At 36.6% G+C, this 26,148-nt stretch overlaps 1 protein-coding gene across 1 annotated transcript in view; it reads left to right on the forward strand.

The window, feature by feature from the left end:
- Window positions 1-26,148, forward strand: part of SLC13A1 (solute carrier family 13 member 1) — a 90,783-nt gene that overhangs the window by 41,172 nt on the left and 23,463 nt on the right. Inside the window, exon 7 of the mRNA XM_010367979.1 lies at window positions 11,577-11,728. Coding sequence (XP_010366281.1) covers window positions 11,577-11,728 — 152 coding nt within the window. The remainder of the gene's footprint in view (window positions 1-11,576; window positions 11,729-26,148) is intronic.

Raw genomic sequence — 26,148 nt, forward strand, 5'->3', positions numbered from 1 at the left:
AATCTCCGCAAAGGTGGCCAGCCTCACCACGCCCTTTTCTCTCAGTCTCTTTCTGATCTCCCGCGGCCGTCCCTCCCTACCGGCTTTCCGATTCCATCCGCAAGGGCTTTCTTCAATCCCTAAGTCGTCTCTCCCTCCGCCTTCGCTAGCCTTGTCTTATAATGCTCTTCCTTCCTCTTCGCTTCTCTCGCTCTACTCTCTCTCTCTCCTCTCTCTCTCTCTCTCTCTCTCTCTCTTTCTTTCTTTCTTTCTTTCTTTCTTTCTTCTTTCTCGGAATCTTCCTCTGTCACCCAGGCTGGAGTGCACTGGCGCGGTGTCGGCTCACTGCAAGCTCCGCCTCCTGGGTTCACTCCATTCTGCCGCCTCAGCCTCCCGAGTAGCTGGGACTACAGGCGCCCGCCACTACGCCCGGCTACTTTTTTTATATTTTTAGTAGAGACGGGGTTTCACCTGTGTAGCCAGGATGGTCTCAATCTCCTGACCTCGTGATCCACCCACCTCGGCCTCCCAAAGTGCTGGGATTACAGGCGTGAGCCACCGCGCCCGGCTCTCACTGTGTTTTCTAAGCTTCTTAGCTAACATCTGTTTTTCTTTTATGTGTTTTGCTGAACTTTATTATGAATGGTAACTTCTGACTTATCTTCCAGCTAATTAATTTTCTCTTTAGCTATGTCTATTTTGACCTATTTACTGAGCATTTGAATTGTTATTTAATTATGTAAATTCTATTTGTCTTGTTTTAAGATTTGCCTATAACTATTATAATCTTTTTCATATTTTCAATTCCTTCTCTAATTTTATTAATCATATGTAAATGTAATTATATTTTGTGTCTGTTCTAACAGCTCTGAAGTCCTTGTGGGCCTCTTTCTTTGACTTAGTTTTTATTTATTTATTTATTGCTGGTTCTCACTTTGTTTAATTATTTTCTTGCATGTTCAGTACTTTTAAACAGTGAAATTTTTCTTAGTTACTATGGAAATTCTTTAAGTCCTATGTTGCAGCTGCTTCTAAGAGTTTTCAATTATATTGCTATTTCTCTTTAACACACACGTAACATAAATTAATGCTTTAGGAAAAATGCTCATGGTTAGGAATTTTTAGGGCATATTGTTTTCCCTTAAGTAAGCATGATATTTTCTTTCTACTTCTGCAAAGGATACCAGCTTTATATGTGTTTTCTTATATGATTCCCCACATGCATTTGACCTGGGGCAATTACTTTTATACCAAGCTTTCCTTGCAACATGATAAACTGAAATCTTATTTTAAATCCAGCTTTAAAATTATTGTTGCACTTTAAAAGACTGTTTTAAATATTTTAAATAGCATCTCATTTAGCAGGGAATTTGATTTGTCACGCTGCTGGATAGACAAATATGCTATGTTATTATATTTTGTTTCAGTCATTTTTACAACTAGAAAGAGCAAGGTTTTTCTCAGTGGCACACACACACAAACACACACACACACACACATGCTTTTTCCTAAGAAAGTACAAGGGAAGCTTCTTAATAGTTAACATTTAGGACAATAAAATTTTGTAAGTAAATACTGGATTTAATCATGACTTTTAACATTTCTAAAAATAGAGTTTATTTATAAAGAGGACTTATGTCCTTAATGCTACATTTTAAACATTTCTTTATTCATCACAGACACAATAAATGTTTATTGCTTTATAAGCATACCCAAATTCACAATATGTAATAGTTCTTTATTAACTATGGTGGATATAAATTCTATTTCAAAGAGTCTTATCGATAACTTCAATTTTACTAACTCCTCTGAATTCTTCAGATTATTAATGATTATATTTTCACCAGATCTTCATGAAGAGTTCATACCAGCTGTAAGGGGAAGATCCTCTCCTACATGTTCTTGCTATTCACTTATCTAGTACTTTCATTCAGTATTTCTTTACAGAAATAATCTTACAGACATTTTAAACCATTAGAATACTATAGGAAGGCTGGTTTAATTAAATAACATAATCTGTTATTCACTTAACTGAGGACCTTTAAACTCAATATGCAGACAAAAAGGACAGGTTCCCACTGTCTCAATTCCTCTGCGCACTATGGAACTTCCAGTCTTCTGTTCCCTTTTTAGTTACATCATCTACCAACATAGGGACCACAAAAGCACCAAAGTCAAAAGTGGGCATTAATTATTAGTAAATATTTATTTCTTTATTTTTTAAATGTAAACAGATAAATATTGTGTCTTCCATTAAGATGGCAGGTTAAATAGGGCCATTTGTTACCACTGTTCTAAGTCTTCATTAACACGAGAACAAATAGACTTCCAAATATAATCAAAATTATATAAACATCAAGAGAAGACATGACAGCAAAATCATTTTGGAAGCTGGAAAGTAAAAGGTTGAGTGGAAAATAACCCTGTTATCCATAGTAATCCCATGGAAGCTGAATCCTAAATCAGTAATGAGAAAAGCCAATAAACAATTCAATTTCCATAGCAGCAGGCTTCAACATTTTTAAAATGTTGAAAAGCAGGACGAAGAAAAAAATTGCTTGTGAAGCAGTTAAATCTTCCACTTTCATCCCCAAATCCACATGGATGCAACAGCTTCTAATCCACCAAACAGAAATACAATCTTCAGACATGGTAAAACAGGATAAGGAGAACCGGATCCCGTTCTGGGCTGGGGGAGAGTATCACAAGGAAAACAGGGGTAGTGAGTGATAGCTTATAAGCTAAACATGGAGGACCTGGCCTTCTACCACACTGGTCCAGGAGCCAGGTCTATGCCTTTCAAGTGTCAGCAGGCAGAAGGCCAGATGATGCTTCCTTGGAGAACACAATCAGAGTAAGAGAGATGAAAACACTGACCTTAGAATTTTCTCAAAAAAAGCCCAGTCAGATGACATTACAGTGAAGCTTACAGGCAACAACAAATCCCAAAACACGAGTGCAGAGCTTCTACACAGATATTCACTGCTGAAATGTGAGCAGACAACCAAAAATTCCTGGATATCTGATGAAGCCTCAATTATGAAAGAGAGATTGCCAAATAAACAAAGAAAAAAGAGCAATCTGCAGGAAACAGAGACTATGCAAGAAGAAGAAGCTACAAAAAAGAAAATATCATTAATATAATCAGAGAGGTAAACAAATAAATTACTCATATTTATGAAATACAAATAGTATTCTATAAAAGACAATCAAGGCAAAAATATAAAACATGTAAATATAAAGTATAAATATAAAATATAGAGATATAAAAGTATAAATGGAAAATTCAGTAGACACAATAGGAAGAAACAGAATAAACAGGAAATAAGAGGAGTTTCCAAAAAAGAATAGGAAAAAAGAGAACAGTATATAAAAAATTCAAGAAAGTTTCTACAATGGAAGAGTACAAGTTTTATGATTAAAGGACTCACTAAATGTCATCAAAATGAATGAAGCAGACCCACATAGGGCAAATCTGTTTTAAAATCTTTGAGATTTCAGAATACTATAAGATGATCCTAAAAGCTCTCAAAAAGGAAGAAACACTAATTCCTTACAAAGGATCAAAAATATGAATGGCTGAATACTTCACCCCAGCAACACTACTCAGAGACAGCAGAAAAACTGCCTTCAAAATTCCAAGTAACATTTATTTCCAATTTAGAGTCAATATCCAGTCAGACTTTTGATGAAATAAGAGGGTAGACTTAAGTGTAGCTCTTTGCAGTTCTAGAGAAAAAATGACTAGGTTTAGGACAGGAAGGGAGGCCCTGAAAGAGATGTCACCCAGACAATAAAATTGGTAGAATATTGATGTGAATTAGGTATCCTATCACTTGATTGTTCCGAGAGAATGTTTAAGCAACCAGGGAATATTTGGGACTGATTCAGTAGCATGTACTTAAAAAAAATAAGCAAGTGAAGGAGGGAAAAGATATATTCTAACTTAGAGAAGGGGCAGGGAAAGTCACGTATATCATATTTCTACCTGTTAATAGAGCTTTAGGCAACATATTGAAAATTGAATTCTGTACTATAAGCAATGTTATGACAGAGCCATAGTTGGAAGATGATACAAAGTATACATATTCAGTGAAGGAAGCTGTGAAAGAAATCTGCAATTGCTGCCACCAGGTGGCAATAGTGAGTTACCTCTGGACCTGCAGGATTTCTGTTGTGACAGGTCCATTGTGATGATGTCATTGGATTCTGCATTTTGTCATGTCCTCGTAGAAAATTTTTCAGTTACTTGGAAGAAGATGTGGAGGGCATACTCCACATGTATGGTAGACAGAAGGGATTGAACGAAAACACAATAGGTTACCATTGTGGTAAAAGCAGCATGAAATAGAAATCAAATGTAGTTTTAAAAATTCACATAAGTATTCTGGAAGGCAAGTTGGTACAGGGGAAATTCACTGAGAGGGAACTCACAGACATGGATTCTGCTTTCAAGTCTGCGATAATTAGCTGGGTCACACTTGAGACTCATTTTGCTCTTCTGAAATATTAGGTCTTTATACCAGATAATCTCTAACTACCTGTCTGCCCTAATAGTCTATCATTCCTTTACGTGTTAAAAAAAAAAAAAACTTATTTCTGGCTATAAAAGTTTCAAAAAGTATCAAGAAGATGGAGGATACCCCTAATCGCATGATCAAGAAATAACTGTTGTTGGTATTCTGATATATTTCATTTCAGTCACACAAACACACACACATATATATATATATGTTTCATTTCAGGCACATGTATGTATGTAGAAATATTTTTGCTTTAAAATTTTACATAACTTTGTACTTTTCATATCACATAAATCTCCTTATATATTACAACACAAGTACTTTTCCATTCACAATATACCTGTGACAATGTCCTGTGGCCACAGGCTGAAAGTACGATCTGGGCAGAAGACTAAAGATTAATCTGCTGTGATACCTGTGATATCTGCCCCCTTTGTATAATTTCTGTACCACTAGTTGGCTCGATTAGTGACTCATTTCAGGCTTTCCTAAGAGCCCTATTTACCCTTTACTTTCGTATCGTCTCTTCTACGAGTTCAGCCCAGTGAACACAAGCACTCGGTAAAAATAACAATAAATTTGAATGCATGGAGCTCATGTTTACTGGGTAGATAAAAAGTAGGGTGCATTCACCATTCCACTTCAAAAACTCTTCCTCTTAACCTTTGATTTGTATTATGATATATTAGTATTAGCGTAGAATTTTTACCCTGAATTTTAATGCCTTTATAAATTGTCGATGATATTTGCATAAACATTAGCTCATGTGCAGTAACAATAATGTATATTTTAAAGGTCCTTATTAATAAAAAATGTATAGTTAATTCATAAGGCATAAAGCATGGCAAACATTAATCTGTTTCTGTTTTGATTTTTTTGTTTTATATCTTCCAATGTCTTTTAATAATTCTATATATATGCATATATTTATAGTTAAGCTTTTATATGAAATCCAATTTTTTCTTTATTTATATTTTCGAAAGTTTTAAGGTGACAAAGAGAAATCATATAAACATTGCATATTTTAAGTTTCCATTCTTATTATCAATTTAATAATATTCAAATTATGCATCACTTTCTGGTTTGTGTTTGAAGTCTTTCCTATAGTAAAATATTTAATGTTAAGCCCCAAATTTCAATTGTCACTTTGTATGATTCATAAGAATTTTTAAACTTATTTCCCTATCTTATTTACATACCACTTATTTTGTGTCAAATGTCAATGGAATTTTTTATCATATGGAAAATACAAATGATTTCCATGTATAAATTATAAGGGAAAGGGAGACGTTTCTAAATTAGTTTATTTTGGGTGAAGCATAGAGTCCTTTATGGGTTGACCTTAAAGTTAATTAGAAACTGAAAGGTAAATTACAATCCAATGCACCTGACCCTGCCATGCTAAATGCCATTTTCATATCTATGATGAATTTTAGTGAGTAGTAATTTTTTCCTTATCATGACTTTTCAAAAAGATATTTTAATAATGTCTCAAATAGCATGCTCATCTGTATGGAAGATGGCATTTCTTCTGTTCATCCTGGAGAAGAGAGAACGCTTGTACACTGTTAGCAGCAATGTAAATTGGTGCAACCATTATGGAAAACAATATAGAGATTCCTCAAAAAATTAGAAAAACAAAAGAAGTACCATGTTATCCAGCAATCTCACTTCTGGATATATGTACCCCCAAAATGAAATCAGTATGTTAAAGATATATCTGCTTCCCCATATTCGTTGCAGCATTATTCACAATAGCCAAGTTAGGGGAACAACTTAAGTGTCCCTCGATAGATGATGAATGGATAAAGAAAATGTGGTCTGAGTTACTGTAATAATCCCTTTATGGTTGTCCTTGCATCAGTGCTTGCCTATTTCAGACCTTTCCTATACACAGCAGCCTAAAAAAAAGTACAAATGTATTTAAGAAATATGCAAACACAAGAAGACAAAAGATAATAAGTGATTGCATATTCCTTAACTACATTTATATTTTTGTTTAAAGGCTGAAGTCTGTAGAATGAGTCTGTAATAAGCAAGAATTGATGCAAGAAGATCCATAAACACATTATTTTATTAACCTAGGCCGGAGATAATGTTGACTGAGACCACGGTGAAAACAGTGGAGATGGAGAATATTGAACAGAGTCCAGGCATATTTCAGTAGATACAATTGACAGAATTTGATGGGATGAGGAAGATAATGGCTTCAAGGAAGGCAAGCAATATATTATACCAAAGTGGCTGACAGTATGAGCTCTAAAGCAAGACTACATGGTTTCAAAACCCAAGTCTGTCATTTTCAGGCTCTGGGACCTCGAACAATTCACTTAACTTCTCTATGTCTTTTATTTACAAAATGACGTTATAATAGTACCCACCTCATTATATTGTAAGACTTAAATGAATTAAAACATTTAATTGATTTTAACTTGAACCAGTGCTTATTACATGCTAAGGATGCTATAAGTATTTGTTATGATAGTGATGGTGATGACATTAGTTTATATAAGTGATCCTGACGAACTAGGTTTGACAAAAGAAGTAAAAGGCTTGGTCCTGAACATTTTCAGATTGGAGTTTTATTGCAGACATTCTCTCTCTCTCTCTATATATATATATATACACACACAGACATATATATATATTCAAATATATATATATATATATATATATATATATATATATATATATACACAGAGAGAGAGTTTTGTTTTGTTTTGAGACAGGTCTTGCTCTATTGCTCAGTCTGGAGTGTGGAGTGCAGTGGTGCAATCTCAGCTCACTGCAACCTCCGCCTCCCAGGTTCAAGAAATTCTCCTTCCTCAGTCTCCCAAGTAGCTGGGATTATAGGTGCCCGCAACCACACATGGCTAATTTTTGTATTTTTAGTAGAGACAGGGTTTCACCATGTTGACCAGGCTGGTCTAGAACTCCCTGACTTCAAGTGATCCACCTGCCTCGGTCTCCCAAAGTGCTGAGATTCTAGGCATGAGCCACTGTGCCTGGCCCTCAAATTATGTTGAACAGGCAATTGGATACATGGGTCTAGATGGAGGACCCTGGCTGAAGACAGAAGTTTGGTGATCTGGCATAAAAATAGTCATTAAATCAATAAAAAATAAGATATTTTTAAAGGAGAATTATTAGAGTGAGGACAGACAAGGGCCTGTGACAGTTTAAAGAAATTCCAGTTTTAAGGAAGGATAGAAGGCAAAAAAAAAAAAAAAAAAAAAAAACTGGCAAGGGAGACAGAAAAACAGGCAGAGATAGAAAAACCCAAAGAGTGAGATATCACAGAAACTCAAAGCAGAGTTTTTTCAGTAAAAAGAAGAGATAAATTCTTTTAGATGCTTGCAAAGGGAACTACAAAGTTGAGATTGAAAGGTTCCTATTGAAAGTAGCCCTGAGGGGCCGGGCGCGGTGGCTCAAGCCTGTAATCCCAGCACTTTGGGAGGCCGAGACGGGCGGATCACGAGGTCAGGAGATCGAGACCATCCTGGCTAACACGGTGAAACCCCGTCTCTACTAAAAAATACAAAGAAAAACTAGCCGGGCGAGGTGGCGGGCACCTGTAGTCCCAGCTACTCCGGAGGCTGAGGCAGGAGAATGGCGTGAACCCGGGAGGCGGAGCTTGCAGTGAGCTGAGATCCGGCCACTGCACTCCAGCCTGGGCGAGAGAGCAAGACTCCGTCTCAAAAAAAAAAAAAAAGAAAGAAAGTAGCCCTGAGGAAATTACTGATAATCACAGGAAGTGCATTGTGGGTGGAATGAGGAGACAAGCTAGATGGAAGTGTTTAAGAAAATGGAGTCAGTGAATGTAAACAACTCTTTCAATAGGTTTGGCTGTGAAAATGGAGATGAGGGAGGACAATAGTTTGAGTGGAGGGTTAAGAAGTCTTTCTTGTTTTTCTTCTGTAAAAATGGCTCAAAAATAATTAAATGTTGATGAAAATTCCAATAGTCTGTAGTGGAAGGTTTCTGAGAAAACCTGAGAGACTGTAGTTCAGAAACAAGAAGTTGGAGGAGAAACATTGACTCTATTAATTATGTAGAGAACAAGAAGATGGGGCAAATGCAAGTAGGTTTCTACATTTCACCATGATACTATTGTATGCTGGTTTCTATTTTCTCTGGGAAGTAGGAGGCAAAGCTACTTGCAAAGACTGAGAAGGAGCATTAAGAGGGACATATAAAGATAATAAAGAAGGTTTTATATTTCCTTGTGGAAACAGGTAGAGTAATTTGGTTATGCAAACATGCTAGGGTAGAGGAGCAACATCATTACAGCATTGGATGTTTGTGATCATGAATGATCCCATCTGCTTTACTGTGCATGTAATTTTTAGCAACAGTAGCTGGCTACTCAGAAGCAGACATGACATGGAGAGAGAGAATGGTTGGGTTTATAAATCAGTTGGAATTTTCATAAAGAACTACCATTCAAGAAAAGACAAGAAAGAGAGTTCGGAGTTTTGTTAAGACAATTTATTGAAATGATGTACCATGGAATCTCAACTGAATAAGGATGGAAGTAAAGAAAGGAGAGGACCATAACTGGCCATAACTATATACTTCATTGACCTAGATTTGCCAGTGCAGTTGAAGGACTGTAGAGATAGAATTAATTCAGCAGCAAAGTTGGAAGAAGAAACTGTAATAACTATGCCAATTTATTGATAACTAGGATGGTTAAATGATACTCTTTCTACCCCTGAGTAAATATAATATCAACCACACACCTTAAGTATTTTTGCATTTCATTTCCACAGGACTTGCAAGTGAGGTGACCAAAAAACAGTTTTAGACTCTTAAACTTAGTGTTAAAATGAGAAGGCTGAGAAAGTTGGAGTATTTTCCTAATGCCCTGCCCCCTGCCACTTGTACCATCACAGTTGAAAGAAGGGAAGAGTTGAAAGAAGGGAAGAGTCTCCTACTTACCAAGGTGTGATAGATGTTAAGAAACTACTACTTGGAGAACTTATTATCTTCCACGCTAGACTTAGAAAAGGTCAATAGATTAGTGTTTGGCACATTCTTGAAAAATTAGAAGGTAAAATGTCATGACTGAATTTCCTTACCTAATCAAGTTTCAGTTGCACTGTCACTGACAACAAGACAGAGGTGACTGTGTCCCTTGGACTATATGAAGGAAACATGTGGGAGGACTGTCATTTGGGATCATTTGAAAGATGACTTCCTCCAGGAGGGGTTTTTGACAGCATAAGTTGATCTCAATATAAAAAGACCAGGTAGACTATCACATGCAGACACCATGAGTGTGTCATACGCCACCAGGCAGAAGATGTGTGTAACCTACATAGAAAGAACAACAATCTGATGTTCTTATTTGGATAATAGGAGTCTCATAAAATCCCATAAAATTGCCCATCAAAGGGAGTAATTTCAAACATTCACCACGCCTGGAAAGTACTAAAGCCATTTTTAAATTAATAAACAGTCAAATAAGACCTCTCCTAATCCTTACCACTCCTCTCCTGATCCTGTTCTTCTCTTGACATTCCAAATGTTGAAGATTTAGAAACTGAGTGTAGCAAGTGGTGAGAAGAATTGGAACTAGGAGAGAAAGAGAAAGTCAAACTCACAAACCTCCTTCCAGTTATGGGCTTTCAAGCAGGCCTGATCTAGGGGACAAGAGAATGCTTAAGTTTAAAATGTGAAATTTTTCTTACTAAATAGGGCACTGTTTATTTTAACTACTGAAATGAAGCTATTCTTCTGACTAAACATAACTGAAAAACTATTCATTAAATGAAATGACCTTGAAAAGTTATTGTTTCTTCTTTGAATTTCACCACAGGAAGAGGAAGAATCAAACCAACAAAGTGTGTTTACAGGGTCATGGGTGAGAGAAAGAATGAAGTTGCTTTTGGCTTGCACCCTAGAAAGTCATCTCGTAACTAAAACACTTACATTTGGTCTAGTGATTCCCCAAGTGAAACCATTTCAGGATGTGCCATTGTTCAAGGTGTAACTACGGGGGTGGGGTGACTGAGGTGGAGAACTGAAAATTGCTGGAAGTAAGATCAAAAATGTGTGGGGCCAGGATATTTAAAGGGCTATTCATGAGCATAGTATAGTCATTATTCAGTCGCTGACAAGATTTGGAGTAAGGAAGATAATTATGTGCTGAGTGCAAATGTTATCTTAAATGACAGCAGTGGGTGACCAGGAGATCAAAATACAATGGTCAAAGGAATGGGGAGAGAAAGAGATATCCAAGTTACATGATTCTTTAAAAAAAGGATTTATTTTTTGTGTGAGTGGAGGATTAATGTTCTGGAAAAGACAGTGGGGAGCAAAGAGGACACTGACTTATCTCTCAATGCTGAGGTATATGGTATTGAAAACATTCAATTTCAGGAGTGATATCCCCTGGGAATCATCCATTAAGGTGCATCGGTGGGGAAACCTTTCCAAAAGAAGTTTAGGGACTTATTAAGTATGTATCACCAGTATCAACAGAAAAGCTTTGGGAGTAGTGGTGAGAAGGGAAGACATGGGGGAAGAGTTGAGTAAGGGACAAGAAAGAAGGATGAAGTAATGAATGAAATTGGATTTTTAAAATATTTCAGTGGTTTCGGCTTAAATACTGTTATTGCTACATCTCCATTGATGGAAAGATAAATGCTGTATTAGTCAGCTCACATCACCGTAACAAAACAGCACAAACTAAGTGGCTTAAACCATAAAAATTTATATCTCACAGTTCTGAAGACTGGATCAGGGTCTGGCAGGGTCAGTGTCTGGTGAGGACTCTCTCCTGGCATTACAGACAGTCACCTTCTTGTGACTTTCTCCATAGCAGAAACAGAGAGAGAGAGAGGAATCAAGCTCTCTGATGTGTCCTCTTATAAGGACATAATCTCATCAGACCAGGGCCACATCCTCAAAGGAAGGGTCAGTATCTTCCAAATGCCTCATTGCCAAATACTATCGCATCAGGAGTTAGGGTTTCAACATATGAATTGGTGGGGGTGGTGGGACACAAACATTCAGTCCATAACAAATATAGAGCAGTTCTCATGGTACTTTTTTGTTGTTGTTGAACAGAACTCAGGCATGGGAACCAAATATCGAACAAAGAAGGGCCACATGATATGTAAACTTATGTGTTTGTGCATTGCCTACTCTTCTACTGTTGGTGGACTGACAACAATCACTGGTACCTCCACCAACTTGATCTTTGCTGAGTATTTCAATACGTAAGTAACCTTATTGGATTGGTGATTTAACATATGGGCAGCACACAAATTGTAAAAATTATTCTTACCTGGGATTCAGAGAATCCAAGTACAGAGATGTTATGTTAACTCTCCTTTGTTTCCCTTCAGGACATCTATAGGTCTACAGACCTTCCTTTGTACTGAGAGTTAAGTATTTAGGAATATTGAGTTAACTTGTGCCAACAGATTTCCCAGGTCAGCTCAGAGGAGATAACTCTTGGCTGACCACTCTAAACAAACAGGAAAAACATTTTTCATTGAAAGTAATACCACATATGATAGTTAACTAAAATGGAAAGGAATTATTTTCTTTGGACAATTTATGTAGGGTTTGGGGACCAACATGTGAACTTAAATAATGAATGGTGAACAGAGGTATTAATTATGGGGGGCTTGACTTTGGAATTCAGAAAAGATTTGAAAGATTGAACAATTACAATAAATGTCAGTAATAAAGTATTCTACAGATATGTGACTCTTAACATGTTTGGAACTGTGATGACAATCCACTGCAGAAAATGGGAATCTGTGGATTCAACAGGTAGAATACTTGGGTTAAAAAATCCTCAATTTGCAGGTACTTACACTGTGAATTATTTTACTTACTTATTTGTTTTGTTGAGACAGAGTCTCACTCTGTCGCCCAGACTGGAGGACATTTGGTACAATCTCAGCTCACTGCAACTTTCGCCAAGTGATTATCATGCCTCAGCCTCCTGAGTAGCTGGGATTACAGGCATGCACCATAATACCCAGCTAATTTTTGTATTTTTAGTAGACATGGGGTTTTGTCATGTTGGCCAGGCTGGTCTCAAACTCCTGATCTCAAGTGATCCACCTGCCTTGCCTCCCAAAGTGCTGGGATTACAGGCATGAGCCACTGCACCTGGCCACATTGTGAATTTAACAACAACAAAAAGGTCCATGATTCTCCCAAGACTTATTTTTTTCATATGTAAAATCATCATAGTTCATAGGGTTATTGTGAGAATTGCATAAAGTAAACTATGTAAAAATATTTTGCGCTGTGTAAGTATCATTGAAACAATAGCATGAAAGTCCATGGTGTCATATAAGCACTCGGACTGGTTCTACTAAAAGAACAGATAATACCCAGAATTTCAAGAAGATAGACAGGATTGAGAAAGCCTAGGAACAGGATTTGGGTTCACAGAAAAATTAGAGTTCAGAGGCAGGAGAACCACACTCTGCGAAGTAGATTCATAGACTCTATGAATTTTCTGAAATTATTTGCAAAGTGTTGTGCATGCATAGATTCGCTAAGAAATCCAAGACTCAAAAAATGTCAATCTCCATTCTAGAAAGAATGGGTATTTGTGTTCAAAGAACACTGGTATAGGAGTTTAGGATCAATATTAAACAGACCTCCAAGAGTATCGTTTCTATGAATACACATCCATCATGTACACTCCAACTACTGATTTAGAAAACTTTAAAAGGCTTTTGGTTTATAAATGAGAGGCTTCTGAAATTCACAGTACCAGTGAAGACTTATCCAACGTATCCCCTAATTCAAGATAGGAAATACACCTGACATCGTTTTTTAAATGACTTATATCCTTTGTCATGAATTCTCTAAGGGAAGAGGTTCTACATCTTAGTTCCCCTCTGTGAATTTCTTTTTCTAATATCTAGACCAAATTCTTATGCTTTATTTTTGTTGATATTAGAGAACTGCTGGTTTCCATCATTCCCATGAAAGCAGTTGATACAGTCAATGTAATTAATATTGAGGTTGCTTTGGTCTTTGTGATCTTCCAGAGTATATCAACCAAATTTTGTTTAACTTTTCCCTTGATTTATTGAATGCACTAATCCATTTGTAATGACAGATTAAGAGCATTATAGCACTTTCAGCAAAAGGTTTTAGTAACTATTTTCACTGGTTTTCTAATCTTCTACTTCTCCTAATCATGGGGATTCGGCCAAAAAGTCCTTTAAATTTAGAGAATGCTTAAAATATACTTTGAAACATAATGTTGTTTGTCTTCAAAAGATTGTCTTTATATTAGAAATTATATGCAAACTGGAAAAAATTCAAAGAATTCTTTTCTGATACAAAATACCAGAATAGAAGGGAAAATAACCTTATGTGAAAAAAATATAATTGATAGTATTAAACAAATTAGATATTCATTAAAATTTTGCTTAAATGTTGGCCCTACAAAACATGGTAGCATTTCAAAGCAATAATAAAATGGAATGCATTAAATTTCAATGGAAAATATTATAGAAGCTTAAAATACATAATGCCACCTTTTCCTCCTGATATTACTGGTAAACTTTTAGAGTAATACCAATGATCCTTTTGAACAATTTCATTTTGGAGCCTTGCCAGCTCCAAAGGATGCATGAAACCTCAGAGTTAATGGCTTCATACCATTGACATTTACAGAAAGGTGCCATCTTACAAATAAACTTTTGGAGGAAGAAATTATATAACGTATTTTGAAGCCTTATATTTCTATTCTTTTGATATACATAATGTTTCATATGCAATCTCTTTATATATAATGTATATATAATAATATTTAAAATGTATTTTGTGTTCCTTTTTACATAAAGCAAACAAAAACAATGAATTCTGAGAAAGCTAAAAGTTATTCAATACACATAAAAACAGACCTTCATTCATTCATTCATTCAATTAATAAGCATTTCTTGAGAATTGGCAATGTGCAATGCACAGTTTTGATTTATTTTGTACAATGCAAGAAATAAAACCTGCCAGGAAGAATATTTCATCCGATTGTCTAGACAAAACATAAATATGAGAAAAAAATTAAAATGTAAAAATGTAGAAGTATTTTTTTTTTTTGACCTATAGGTGAGAAGATAGAGAGATGTATTGAGTCCTTGCTAGATAATTTACATGCATTATAGTGTACTTATATCCTGGATATCCTTGCTATAGAGGTGGTATATAGTCAGTGATTAAAAGCCTACACTCGGGAGTTAAAACATCTGTGTTCAAACCTCAACTCTTTCACTTACCAGCTAGGTGACTTTGGACAATTATTAAACTCTCAAAGCCTGTTGCTTTTCCAAACAAATGAGGAAAATAATATGATCTCTCTCTTAGACGATTGTTTTGAGTTTTGCAAAAAATAATTAGCACTTAGTGCCTAGGACAAAGCATGGGCTGAATAAATGTTGGTTGGCCAGGTGTGGTGGCTCACACCTGTAACCCCAGCACTTTGGGAGGCCAAGGTGGGTAGATGGCTTAATTTCAGGAGTTCGAGATGAGCCTGGACAACATAGCAAAACCCTGTATTTACAAAAATACAAAAATTAGCTGGTATGGTGGTGCACACCTGTAGTACTAGCTACTCGGGAGGCTTAGGTGGAAGGATGGCTTGAGCCCAGGAGGCAAAGGATGCAATAAACTGAGATTGCACCACTGCACTCCAGCCCAGGTTACAGAGTGAGACCCTGTTTGAAAATAAATAAATAAATAAATAAATAAATAAATAAATAAATAAAATGGTGGTTATTGTTACTATTAGAGTTGAGAAAGTTGAGGTTCAGTTTAGCAGATTGAAGACCAAAACCAAAGCCAGCCAGACCCTTAAGGCTGCCTCCTTAAAAGTTACCTTCCTAGAAACATCACAGAAGGTATGTCCTAAAAGAGGGCTGTAACTATGTCCCACATACCTTGGTTACTACAGAAAATGTGTCCATATGACTTGGAATAATCTTAAAAGAGGCAAACACCATATTTATGGAGAAAATGAATGAAGATAATTCATTAAATCAAAGTACCAAAAAGTCTGTAATTGTTTTGTTTTGTTTTGTTTTGTTTTTTAGGGAGGAGTGAAATAGTCTGTGCATGTTTTGCATAGTTTAGAATAGCAGTATTAGATTGCCACTATAGAAGTCTGGAGACAGAAAACCAATTAGGAGTCTGTGATCAAAGTGCCAACAAATGATGAAAGGCAGTACTAGGCTAGTTGTGAAGTGATAGGAGGATTTGGACTCAAGACACTGCAAAGTCAGAAGGTTGTAAGTAACTAGATATGAGAATTTAAGTGTAAGAAGGGGTTAGGGCAACTCTGGGGACTTTTGTCCATAAGGTCAGATAGTGATGCCATGAACTTCTTGAGAAGACATGGGAAGGTGCAGGTTCACTGGAGAAATTAATAAATTTGAATTTGGACACACTGAAATGCCTGCTGAGAACCTATCCACAAAGTGATTTTCAGCAATCTTTTGCAAATGCATCATTTGAGTTCGTTATAAATTTGAGTGTCTCTCTATATAGGCAAATAGTAATTTTTTGAGCATGAAAATGGTCATGTAGGAAAAAATGTTAAAATAATTGAGACATGGATAGACTCTTAGGAAATATTGACAAGGAAGAGGATTAGCAAAGTTAATCGAGGTAGGAGAAGTATCAGAAGCATATGGTATTTTGAAAGCCAGAAGACCATTTTCAAAATGGAGGATGAGTCAGGGCTTGTACAGTAGTAGAAGACAGGCATGTAGGATGATGGCTGATATTTATAAAGTATGAAATATTTCTGACATTCTGATTCTTAGAATCTAGTAGTAGCTGTGGCACCTAAATTCTTAAATTCCTACACTCCCCTATGATTAATTCACCATTAGCTTTAATAAATCCTTGCAACAGGGTGTTCTGGAAATAGTCTTTGTTCTACCACCTCTTGTTGTAATTATACAAATTCATTAGGTTTTCATTGGCTCTTCCATAAAGAAAATCCTGTTTGCTTAATGCTCTCTACCTGATTCTTATCCCCCTTTGTTCCACTGACACATTCTTCCAGTCATCAACAAACATTTTCTAACACTACTGTCAATAAACACTATCTTGTAATTAAGCTATTACTTCCTACTCTGGTTCTTGAAAAATCAGCCATTTTGTTCCATTGAACCCTTTGCTGGAGTTGCCTCAAAAGCCACAGCTGGGGAACTTCCACAAGGGAATGCCCAAACAGTCCTGAGATGGGGCTAATTGAGATTTCAAAGAAAGAAGAAGGAAATACCAGGGTGATTGGTACAAAGCATATATTAGGGGAACTTACAGAGTGCAATCCTCTAGAGGAACAATGAGAGAAAAGGAATGTTCCACCTGGGTGCACCCACTTCAAGGGGATCAGAGTGTAGAGTTTAAGGAATTTGGCTTGGGGCCAGGGCCAATTTCTTTTTAGTAAACCTAGATACATTTATTAGTGCCTGGGAATGTTCAAGTCCCCAGTTTGGGTGTAAGCCTGCTGGGGGAAATAACCTGCAGATGGCTGAGTCACACAGAGGTCAAGGCACTCTAATTTTCAGTCAGGACTCAGAAAGGAAGCAGAGGGAACTGGGGGACCCCACACCAGCCAACTCTGTCAACATCTTTCTCTACTTTTGTGGATTCAATACCATTTGGCCCTCTGTTCTGCTATTTCTTAACCACCATTTTCATCCCTTTTAAAAATCATAATCTATGTTTACTCTTCCATGAGCTTGTCTTATTCACACATGAACATTGAGGATTACACCATCACCCTTGAAAATTACAAGTTGTAATGGCTAAACGAATCATTGTCCTATTCTTCTATTAGCCCATAAAGGATACAAGTAGTTAATTTCATTAGTCTGTTTTGTGCTACTATAAAGGAACACCTGAGACTGGGTAATTTATAAAGAAAAGAGGTATAATTTGGCTAATGGTTCTTCAGGCTGCACAAGCATGACACCAACATCTGCTCAGCTTCTGTTGAAGTCCTCAGGGAGCTTCCAGTCATAGCAAAGACAAAAGGGAATCACATGGCAAGAAAGCAAGAGACACAGGGGAGAGACCCCAGACTCTTTTTAACAAGCAGAGTTCCTGTGAACTCTACCACAGGGAGGGCACCAAGCCATTCATGAGGGATCCGCCCACATGGCCCAAACACCTCTCACTAGGTCCCACTTTCAACGTTAATCATAAATTTAACATGAGATTTAAAGCGAAAAAACATCCAAACCATATCAGTGATCAATAAACATCAGTAGAGATGAACTGTATTAGGACATAATGAAGTACTAATTATTCTTGGGAATCATCTAAATAACTGAATAATCTTTTAGTATCAAAACAAACCTATGAAGGGAAATATTATTAGAGACTATTACTACTTTCATGGTAGAGTGGTTTTGACGCATCAATCTCATCAAATAAATACAACAGCTATTGGTTAAACATACACACAAAAGATCTACTGGATAAAGAATGGAAGATTATCACAAAAAATATTCACACCTTGCTGACTACCAAATTATATTTTTTAGTTTATAGATATCAGCTGTGAAATCTATGGGTAGGGAAAGCATGTTGGATGAAACCTGTATTATCAATGATCAACACAGTCACTGTTGCTAACTGTGTTTTACATCACTAATTAGAGAGTAAGAATATAAACTTATTATGGTTGACCCTTGAACAACACAGGTTTGAACTGCATGGGTTTACCCATATGAAGATTTGTTTCAAAAAATGCTGTTGGCCCTCCATATCCACAGGTTCCACATCTGCAACCAAACACAGATCAAAAATACAGTATTTGAGGGCTGTGGAACCCGTGGACACAGAGGGTCAACTTTTCATGTATATACATGGGGATTATACTGACTTCAGGAGTTGAGTATTTCTGGATTGTGGTAACTGTGGGGGTTGCTAGAACCACTCCCCCTCACATATGAGGAACAACTACCTAGCAATAACCACTTTCAAAGATTACTATGATTTTTTCCTGCAGAAATGAGCAATATATACTTCTCAGTTATAATTTCTCCGGTAAATACTATGGAAGAAATTTTAACATGGCAGAGTTTGAACTTAGACCTCAATCCAGATTTCAAGCTCACCATATATTAGCTTAACTTCTGTGACTATCAGTTTCCTTTTCTGTAAAATGGGGATGATATTAGAACTTACAACATTATTGAAATAATTAAATGCCATAATACACATGTGGCTCTAGCAGAGGGTCTGGCACATAGTAACTTGTCAATAATGTTAGCTGTTGTTATTGCTACTGCTCTACTTTTGCCATTGCTGTTAAAAATCTCAGCCTGGATCATGAATGATAAATATTTAATATTTTGAAGAAAATCCTCTGGAAGTACACACATACAAAATGGAAAGGTAGCTGTATCTGAGAGATAATCAAAACTGACTTCAGTTAAAAGGTCTATAGTTGGTGTAGATACTAGCATACTGTGACACTTAATGCCCAAAATCTGTTCCAAGGTTATAAATTTCCAAGACTACATTCATTCTTTTGAAGCTATGTTCTGGGTATTTCCTGGGTATTAAAGTTATTTGTTTTTCAGTGGGGCATAAGTTGCATATAACATATAAGTTACATGCAGTGACAATGACTCTTCCTAAGAGTCAACCTTGATGCATAAATGTGCTTTAGGTCAAAGCACATCTCCGTGTTATGGGGCATCATTTCTACAGTTGTTTTAAAATGCCACAAAAACATAAAGCTTGTACTCCAGCTTGTGAATGTTTTGTAATATATATGGCATTTTTTCTTTTTACCTGGGGGCTGAAATTGAGGATATGGTGGTTTAATGGACAGAGGTTGTGTTTTAAACTCCTCCTGGGTTAAAAATACAGTTTGATTACACAATCTGACTTTGAGCAATCCACTTAGCCCCCTAAGACTCAGTTTCTTCCTGTGTAAAATAAAAATGTTATGCTTTCTTCACAGGATTTTTGATAAAATTAAAAGTGCTTAGCTCATCTGCTCATTCCTACTTTCTACCTAACCTCTAAAACTAACAGTGCCCCAAGAGAAGCACTTCGCTTCTAAATCTCCATTACTCCTCAGATTATCAGACTCATTTCTGTGTTTGTAATACTACCTATGTGCTGATAACTACCAATTTTATAACTCTATCCCTGCCCTCTGCTCTGAATTTCAGACTTATTTATCCAGCTGCATTCCAACATGACCACTTTGAAAACTGAGGGACATATCAAATCATCACATCCCAAAACAGCATGCTTGATCTGCCACCTCTCCCCTGCCCTCCTGCCAACCCAACCTCCCCTCAGACTTCACCATTTCAACATAATGACATCTTTTCTCTATTTCCTATGTTTTATTCCAAGTATATATAAAATCTATTGCCTTCTGTTTATCTTCACATGTAAACTAATATCTACTCCACTCTACCCTACTTCCGAGGAACTTTCTTTGTCTTCTAATAGGTTTCCCTGTGTATTCCTCTTCTACTGCTACCTTACAAATGGCAATCAACTTAGTGGCTTAAAACAGCACACATTTATTATCTCATTATTTTTGTGGGTCAACAGTTCAGGCAGAAAGGGGCAGAGCAAGATGGTGGAATAGAAGGCTCCGTGGATAGTACACCATGCAAGGACACCAATTTAACATCTATCTACACACAGAAAAGCTCCTTCATAAGGACCAAAAATCAGGTGAGCACTCACAGTAGCTCTTTTTAATTTCATATCATTGAAAGAGGCACTGAAGAGGTAGAGAAAACAGTCTAAAATCACAGATGCTGCCCCTCCCTCATTCCCTGGCAGTGGCAGCATGTTGCAGAGAACATTCTTGTGCTATGGGGAGAGGTGGGGAAAAGCAATTGTGAGGCATTGAAATTAGTGCTGCCCTGTCATAGCAGAAAGAAAAACTGGACCAAACTCAGCAGATGCCCACACACTGAGGGAGCATTTAAACCAGCCCTAGCCAGAGAAGAAGTGCCCATCCCAGCAGTTGGAACTTGACTTCCCACAACCCTCACCACTGCGGGCTAAAGTGTTCTGGGGCCAAAAATAAACCTGAAAGGAAGTCTAGGCCACAAAAACTACAACTCCTAGGCATCTCCTAGTGCTGAACTGGGCCTAGAGCCAGAGGACTTGTGTTGGGGGAATGTAGCCTACTGGGACACCAGACAGGGCAGCTAAGGGAGTCCTGACATCATCTCTTCACTAACTCACAGTTGCACAGATTGCAGCTCCAAAAAAAAAAGACTCCTTCCTACTGCTCGAGGACAGGAGAAGAGAGGAGAGGGAAGAGTGGAGAGGACTTTGTCTTGCATCTTGTATAACAGCTCAGTCACAGCAAGTTAGGGCACTGGCCCCCTTTCCAAGCCCTACTTTTGGGATGACATTTCTAGACACACTGGGCCAGAATGAAATCTGTTTTCTTGAAGGAAAAGACCCAGTCCTGGGAGGATGCACCACCTGTTAACTAAAGAGCTCGTCGTCAGCCAGCCGTGGTGGTTCACGCCTCTGATTCCAGCACTGTGGGAGCCCGAGGTGGGTGGATCACGAGGTCAGGAGCTCGAGACCAGGCTGGCCAACATAGTGAAACCCCATCTCTACTAAAAATATAAAAATTAGCTGGTCATGGTGGCACAGGTCTGTAGTCCCAGCTACTCGGGAAGCTGAGGCAGGAGAATCACTTGAACTTGGGAGGCAGAGGTTGTGGTGAGCCGAGATCAAGCCACTGCACTCCAGCTTGGGCAACAGAGTGAGACTTTATCTAAAAAAAAAAAAGCTCTTGGCCCCTGAAAAACCAGCAGCAAGACTCAAATACTACATCAAGGGCTTTGGGTGAGACACTAAGAGATGCTGGCTTCAGGTGAGAATCAGTGCATTCTTACCTGTGAGGGCTATGGGGTGAGACTCCTGCTGCTTGACAAAAGCAAAGGAAAAAATAAAGGGGACTTTGACTTGCACTTTAGGTACCAGCTTGGCCACAGGGGTGGAGCACCAAGCAGGTTCTTAAGGTCTCTGATTCCTTGACTTGGTTCTTGGATGGCATTTATGGACCTGTCCTGGGAAGGAAGGCGAGCCCACTGCCCTGAAAGGTGAGTCCCAGGCCAGGCAGTATTCACACAAGCTGACTGAAGAGCGCTTGGACCTTAAGGGAACATCAGTGGTAGTTTGGCAATGCTCCCCATGGATCTGTGGTGGCAGTGGACACAGGGTGAGCTTTCACTGCCTTTGGAAAGGGGAGGGAGAGTGGGAAGGACTATGTCTTATGGTTTGAGTGCTAGCTGAGCCATAGTACATTAGAACATCAAGCCTCACTGTATACATAAAAAATAAAAAGCAAGAAACTAAACCATATCACTAGAGAAACTCACCTTGACTAAAAGCTTCCTTTTAGTGAATGAGGTAGAGATAAAAGAAAAGACCACAAGACAACTAGAAAACAAATAACAAAATGGCAAGAGTAAGTCCTTACTAATCAATAGTAACATTGAATATAAATGGATTAAACTCTCCAATCCAAAGACATAGAGTGGTTACATGGATAAAAAACAAGATCTATTGGACAGTTGCCTACAAGAAACACACTTACCAAATAAAGACACAAGTTGACTGAAAACAAAGAGATAGAAAAAGATATTCCATGCCAATGGAAACCAAAAAGGAGCAGGAGTTACTATACCTATATCAGGCAAAATAGATTTCATGACAAAAAGTATAAGAAGAGTCACTATATAGTGATAAAGGGGTCAATCCAGCAAGAGGATATAATAGTTGTAAATATATATGCAACCGACATGAGAGCTCCCACATATATAAAGCAGATATTATTAGAGAGAGAGAGAGAGAGAGAGAGAGAGAGAGAGAGATCTCAATACAATAATAGCTAAAGACTTCAACACCCCACCTTCAGCATTAGATGGACCTTCCAAACAGAAAATCAAAAAAGAAACATTGGACTTAATCTGCACTATAGGCCAAATGGATCTAACAGATATTTACAGAACATTTCATCAAATGACTACAGTATACACATTCTTTTCCGCAGCACATGGACCATTCTCAAGGATAGACCATATGTTAGGTCACAAAAGAAGTCTTAAAACATTCAAAAAATTTAAATAATAGCAAACATCTTCTCTAACCACAATAGAATAAAACTAATAATCAAATTCAAGAGGAATTTTGGAAACTATAAAAGCATGTGGAAATTAAACAATATGCTCCTGAATGACCAGTGGGTCAATAAAGAAATATAGAAGGAAATTGAAAAATTTTTTGAAACAAATGTTAATGGAAACACAATATATCAAAATCTATGGAATACAGCAAAAAACAGTACCAAGAGGGAAGTTTATAGCTCTAAGTGCCTGCATTAAAAAAAAAAGAAAAACTTCAAATAACCTAATGATGCATCTTAAAGAACGAGAAAAGCAAGAGCAAACCAAACCCAAAGTCAGTAGAAGAAAAGATCAGAGTAGAATTAAGTTAAATTGAAATAAAGAAAACAATACCAAAAATCAACAAAAACTAAGAGTTGTGATTTTAAAAAAAGTTAAACAAAATTGGCAAATCTTTAGCCAAACTAAGAAAGTAAGAGAAAAGATCCAAATATGTAAAATCAGAGATGATAAAGGAGTAATTGTAGCTGATACTGCAGAATTCAAAGGATCATCAGTAGCAACTATGAGCAGCTCTATGCCCATAAATTAGAAAACCTAGAAGAAATGGACAAATTCCTAGACATGTACAATCTATTAAGATTGAACCATGAGGAAATCTGAAACCTGAACAAACTAATAGCAAGTAATGAGATTGAAGCCATAAAAAAATTCTTCCAGTAAAGAAAAGCCTGGGACCCAATGACTTCACTGCTGAATTCTTCCAAATATTTGAAGAAGAAATAATATCAATCCTACTCAAACTATTCCAAAAATACAGGAAGGAATAATTTCAAATGCTACGAGTCCAGTATTACCTTGGTACCAAAACCAGAAAAAGACACATATAAAAGGATATTACAGAGAAATATCCCTTATGAATATTGTTGCAAAAATCCTCAATAAAATACTAACAAACTGAATTCAACAAATACATTAAAAAGATCATTCATCATGACCAAATGGCATTTATCCCTGGGATGCAAAGATGTGTCAACATATGCAAATAAATCAATGTAATAATACATCATAACAACAAAATGAAGGACAAAAACTATATAATCATTTTAATTTATGCTGAAAAAGCATTTCATAAAATTCAATATCCCTTCACAATAAAACCCTCAAAAAATTTGTAAAGAAAGAAAATACCTTAACATTAGAAGAAAAAAAAAAAAGAAGAAGAAGCTGTATACGACAGATGACAGACCCACAGCTAGTATTATACTGAATGGGTAAAAAACCTCAAGATCTGCAGCATGAATATGATGCCCACTTTCAACACTGTTATTCAACATAGTACTGGAAGTTCTAGCTAGAGCAATCAGAGAAGAGAAAGTTAAAAAGGATCCCAAATTGGAAAGGAAAAAGTCAAAGTATCCTTGTTTGCAGATGATATGATCTTATATTTGGAAAAAAATTAAAGACTCCACCAAAAAACTATTAGAACTGATAAACAAATTCAGTAAAGTTGCAGGATATAAAATCAACCAACAAAAATCAGTAGCATTTGTATATGCCAACAGTGAATAATCAGAAAAAGAAATTTTAAAAAGTAATTCCATTTATGACAGCCACAAATAAAACTAAGTACCTAAGAATTAACTTAATGAAAGAAGTGATAGATCTCTGTAATAAAAACTATAAAACAGGGATGAAAGAAATTTAATAGGACAGCAAAAAAATGGAAAGATATTCCATGTTCATGCATAAGAATTAAAAGGTTCATACTACCCAAAGCAATCTACAGATTCAAGGCAATCCCTAAGAAAATGTCAATGACATTCTACATGGAAATAGAAAAATAATCTAAAATGTATATGGAACCACAAAAGAACCAGAATAGCCAAAGCTATCTTTAGCAAAAAGATCAAAACTGTAAGAATCACATTACGTGACTTCTAATTATACCGCAGAGCTATAGTAATCAAGACAGCATGGTACTTGTATAAAAACAGACACATAGACCAATGGAACAGAATAGAGAATCCAGAAACAAATCCATACACCTTCAGTGAACTCATTTTTGATAAAGGTGCCAAGAACATACACTGGGGAAAAAGCAGTCTTTTCCATAAATGGTGCTGGGAACTCTGGATATCCATATGCAGAAGAATAAAACTAGACCCTTATTTCTTGCCATAAACAAAAATGAAATCAAAATAAATTAAACACTTAAGCCTAAGACCTCAAACTATGAAACTACTACAAGAAAACATTGGTTAAACTCTCTACTACATGGGTCTGGGCAAAAATTTCTTGAATAATACCCCACGAGTCCAGGCAACCAAAGCAAAAATGGACAAATAGCATCACATCAAGTTAATAAGCTTCTGCACAGCAAAGGAAACAATCAACAACATGAATAGATAATCCACAGAATGAGAAAAAATATTTGCAAGTTTTCCATCTAACAAATTATTAATAACCAGAATATATAAGGAGTTCAGACAACTCTATATGAAAAAATCTAATAATACAATTAAAAATGGGCAAAATATTTGAATATTTCTCAAAAGAAGACATACAAATGGCAAACAGGCATATGAAAATGCATTCAACATCGTTGATCATCAGAGAAATGTAAATCAAAACTACAATGAGATATCATCTCACCCCAGATAAAATGGCTTTTATCCAAAAGACAGGCAATAACAAATGCTGGTGGGGATGTAGAGAAAAGGGAACCCTCATACACTGTTGGTAGAAATGTAAATTATTAGTACAACCAGTATGGAAAGCAGTTCAGAAGTTCCTCAAAAACGAAAATAAATCCACCATGTGATTCGGCAATCCCACTGCAGGGTATATACCTAAAAGAGAGAAAATCAGTATTTGGAAGATATATCTGCACTCCCATGTTTGTTGCAATACTGTGTGTATTAATAATAGCCACGATTTGGATGCAACCTAAGTGCCCATCAACAGATGGATAAAGAAAATGTGGTACATATACACAATGGAATACTGTTTAGCCGTAAAAAAGAATGAGATCCTGTCATTTGCAACAACATAAATGGAACTGGAAGTCAGTATGTTAAGTGAAATAAACCAGGCACAGAAAGACATTACATGTTCTCACTTATTTGTGGGATCTAAAATCAAAACAAATGAACTAATGGTGATAGCCAGTCGAAGAATGGTGACCCAAGACTCGGAAGGATAATAGGGTGTGGGCTGAAAGGTGGAGATGGTTAATGGGTACAAAATTAACAGAAAGAATGAATAACACCTAGTATCTGATAGGAAAACAGGGTGACTATAGTTAATAATTTAATTGTATATTTAAAAATAACTAAAAGAGTATAATTGGATTGTTTGTAACATAAAGGATAAATGTTTGAGGGGATGGATAATCCCATTTCCGTGGTATGATTATTACAAATTGAATGCCTTTATCAAAACATCTCATGTACCCCATACATATATACACCAACTATGTACCCACAAAAATTAAAAATTTAAAAAAATTTTTTTAA

This window comes from Rhinopithecus roxellana, chromosome 6, assembly GCF_007565055.1.
Source record: "Rhinopithecus roxellana isolate Shanxi Qingling chromosome 6, ASM756505v1, whole genome shotgun sequence".
Lineage (NCBI taxonomy): Eukaryota > Metazoa > Chordata > Mammalia > Primates > Cercopithecidae > Rhinopithecus > Rhinopithecus roxellana.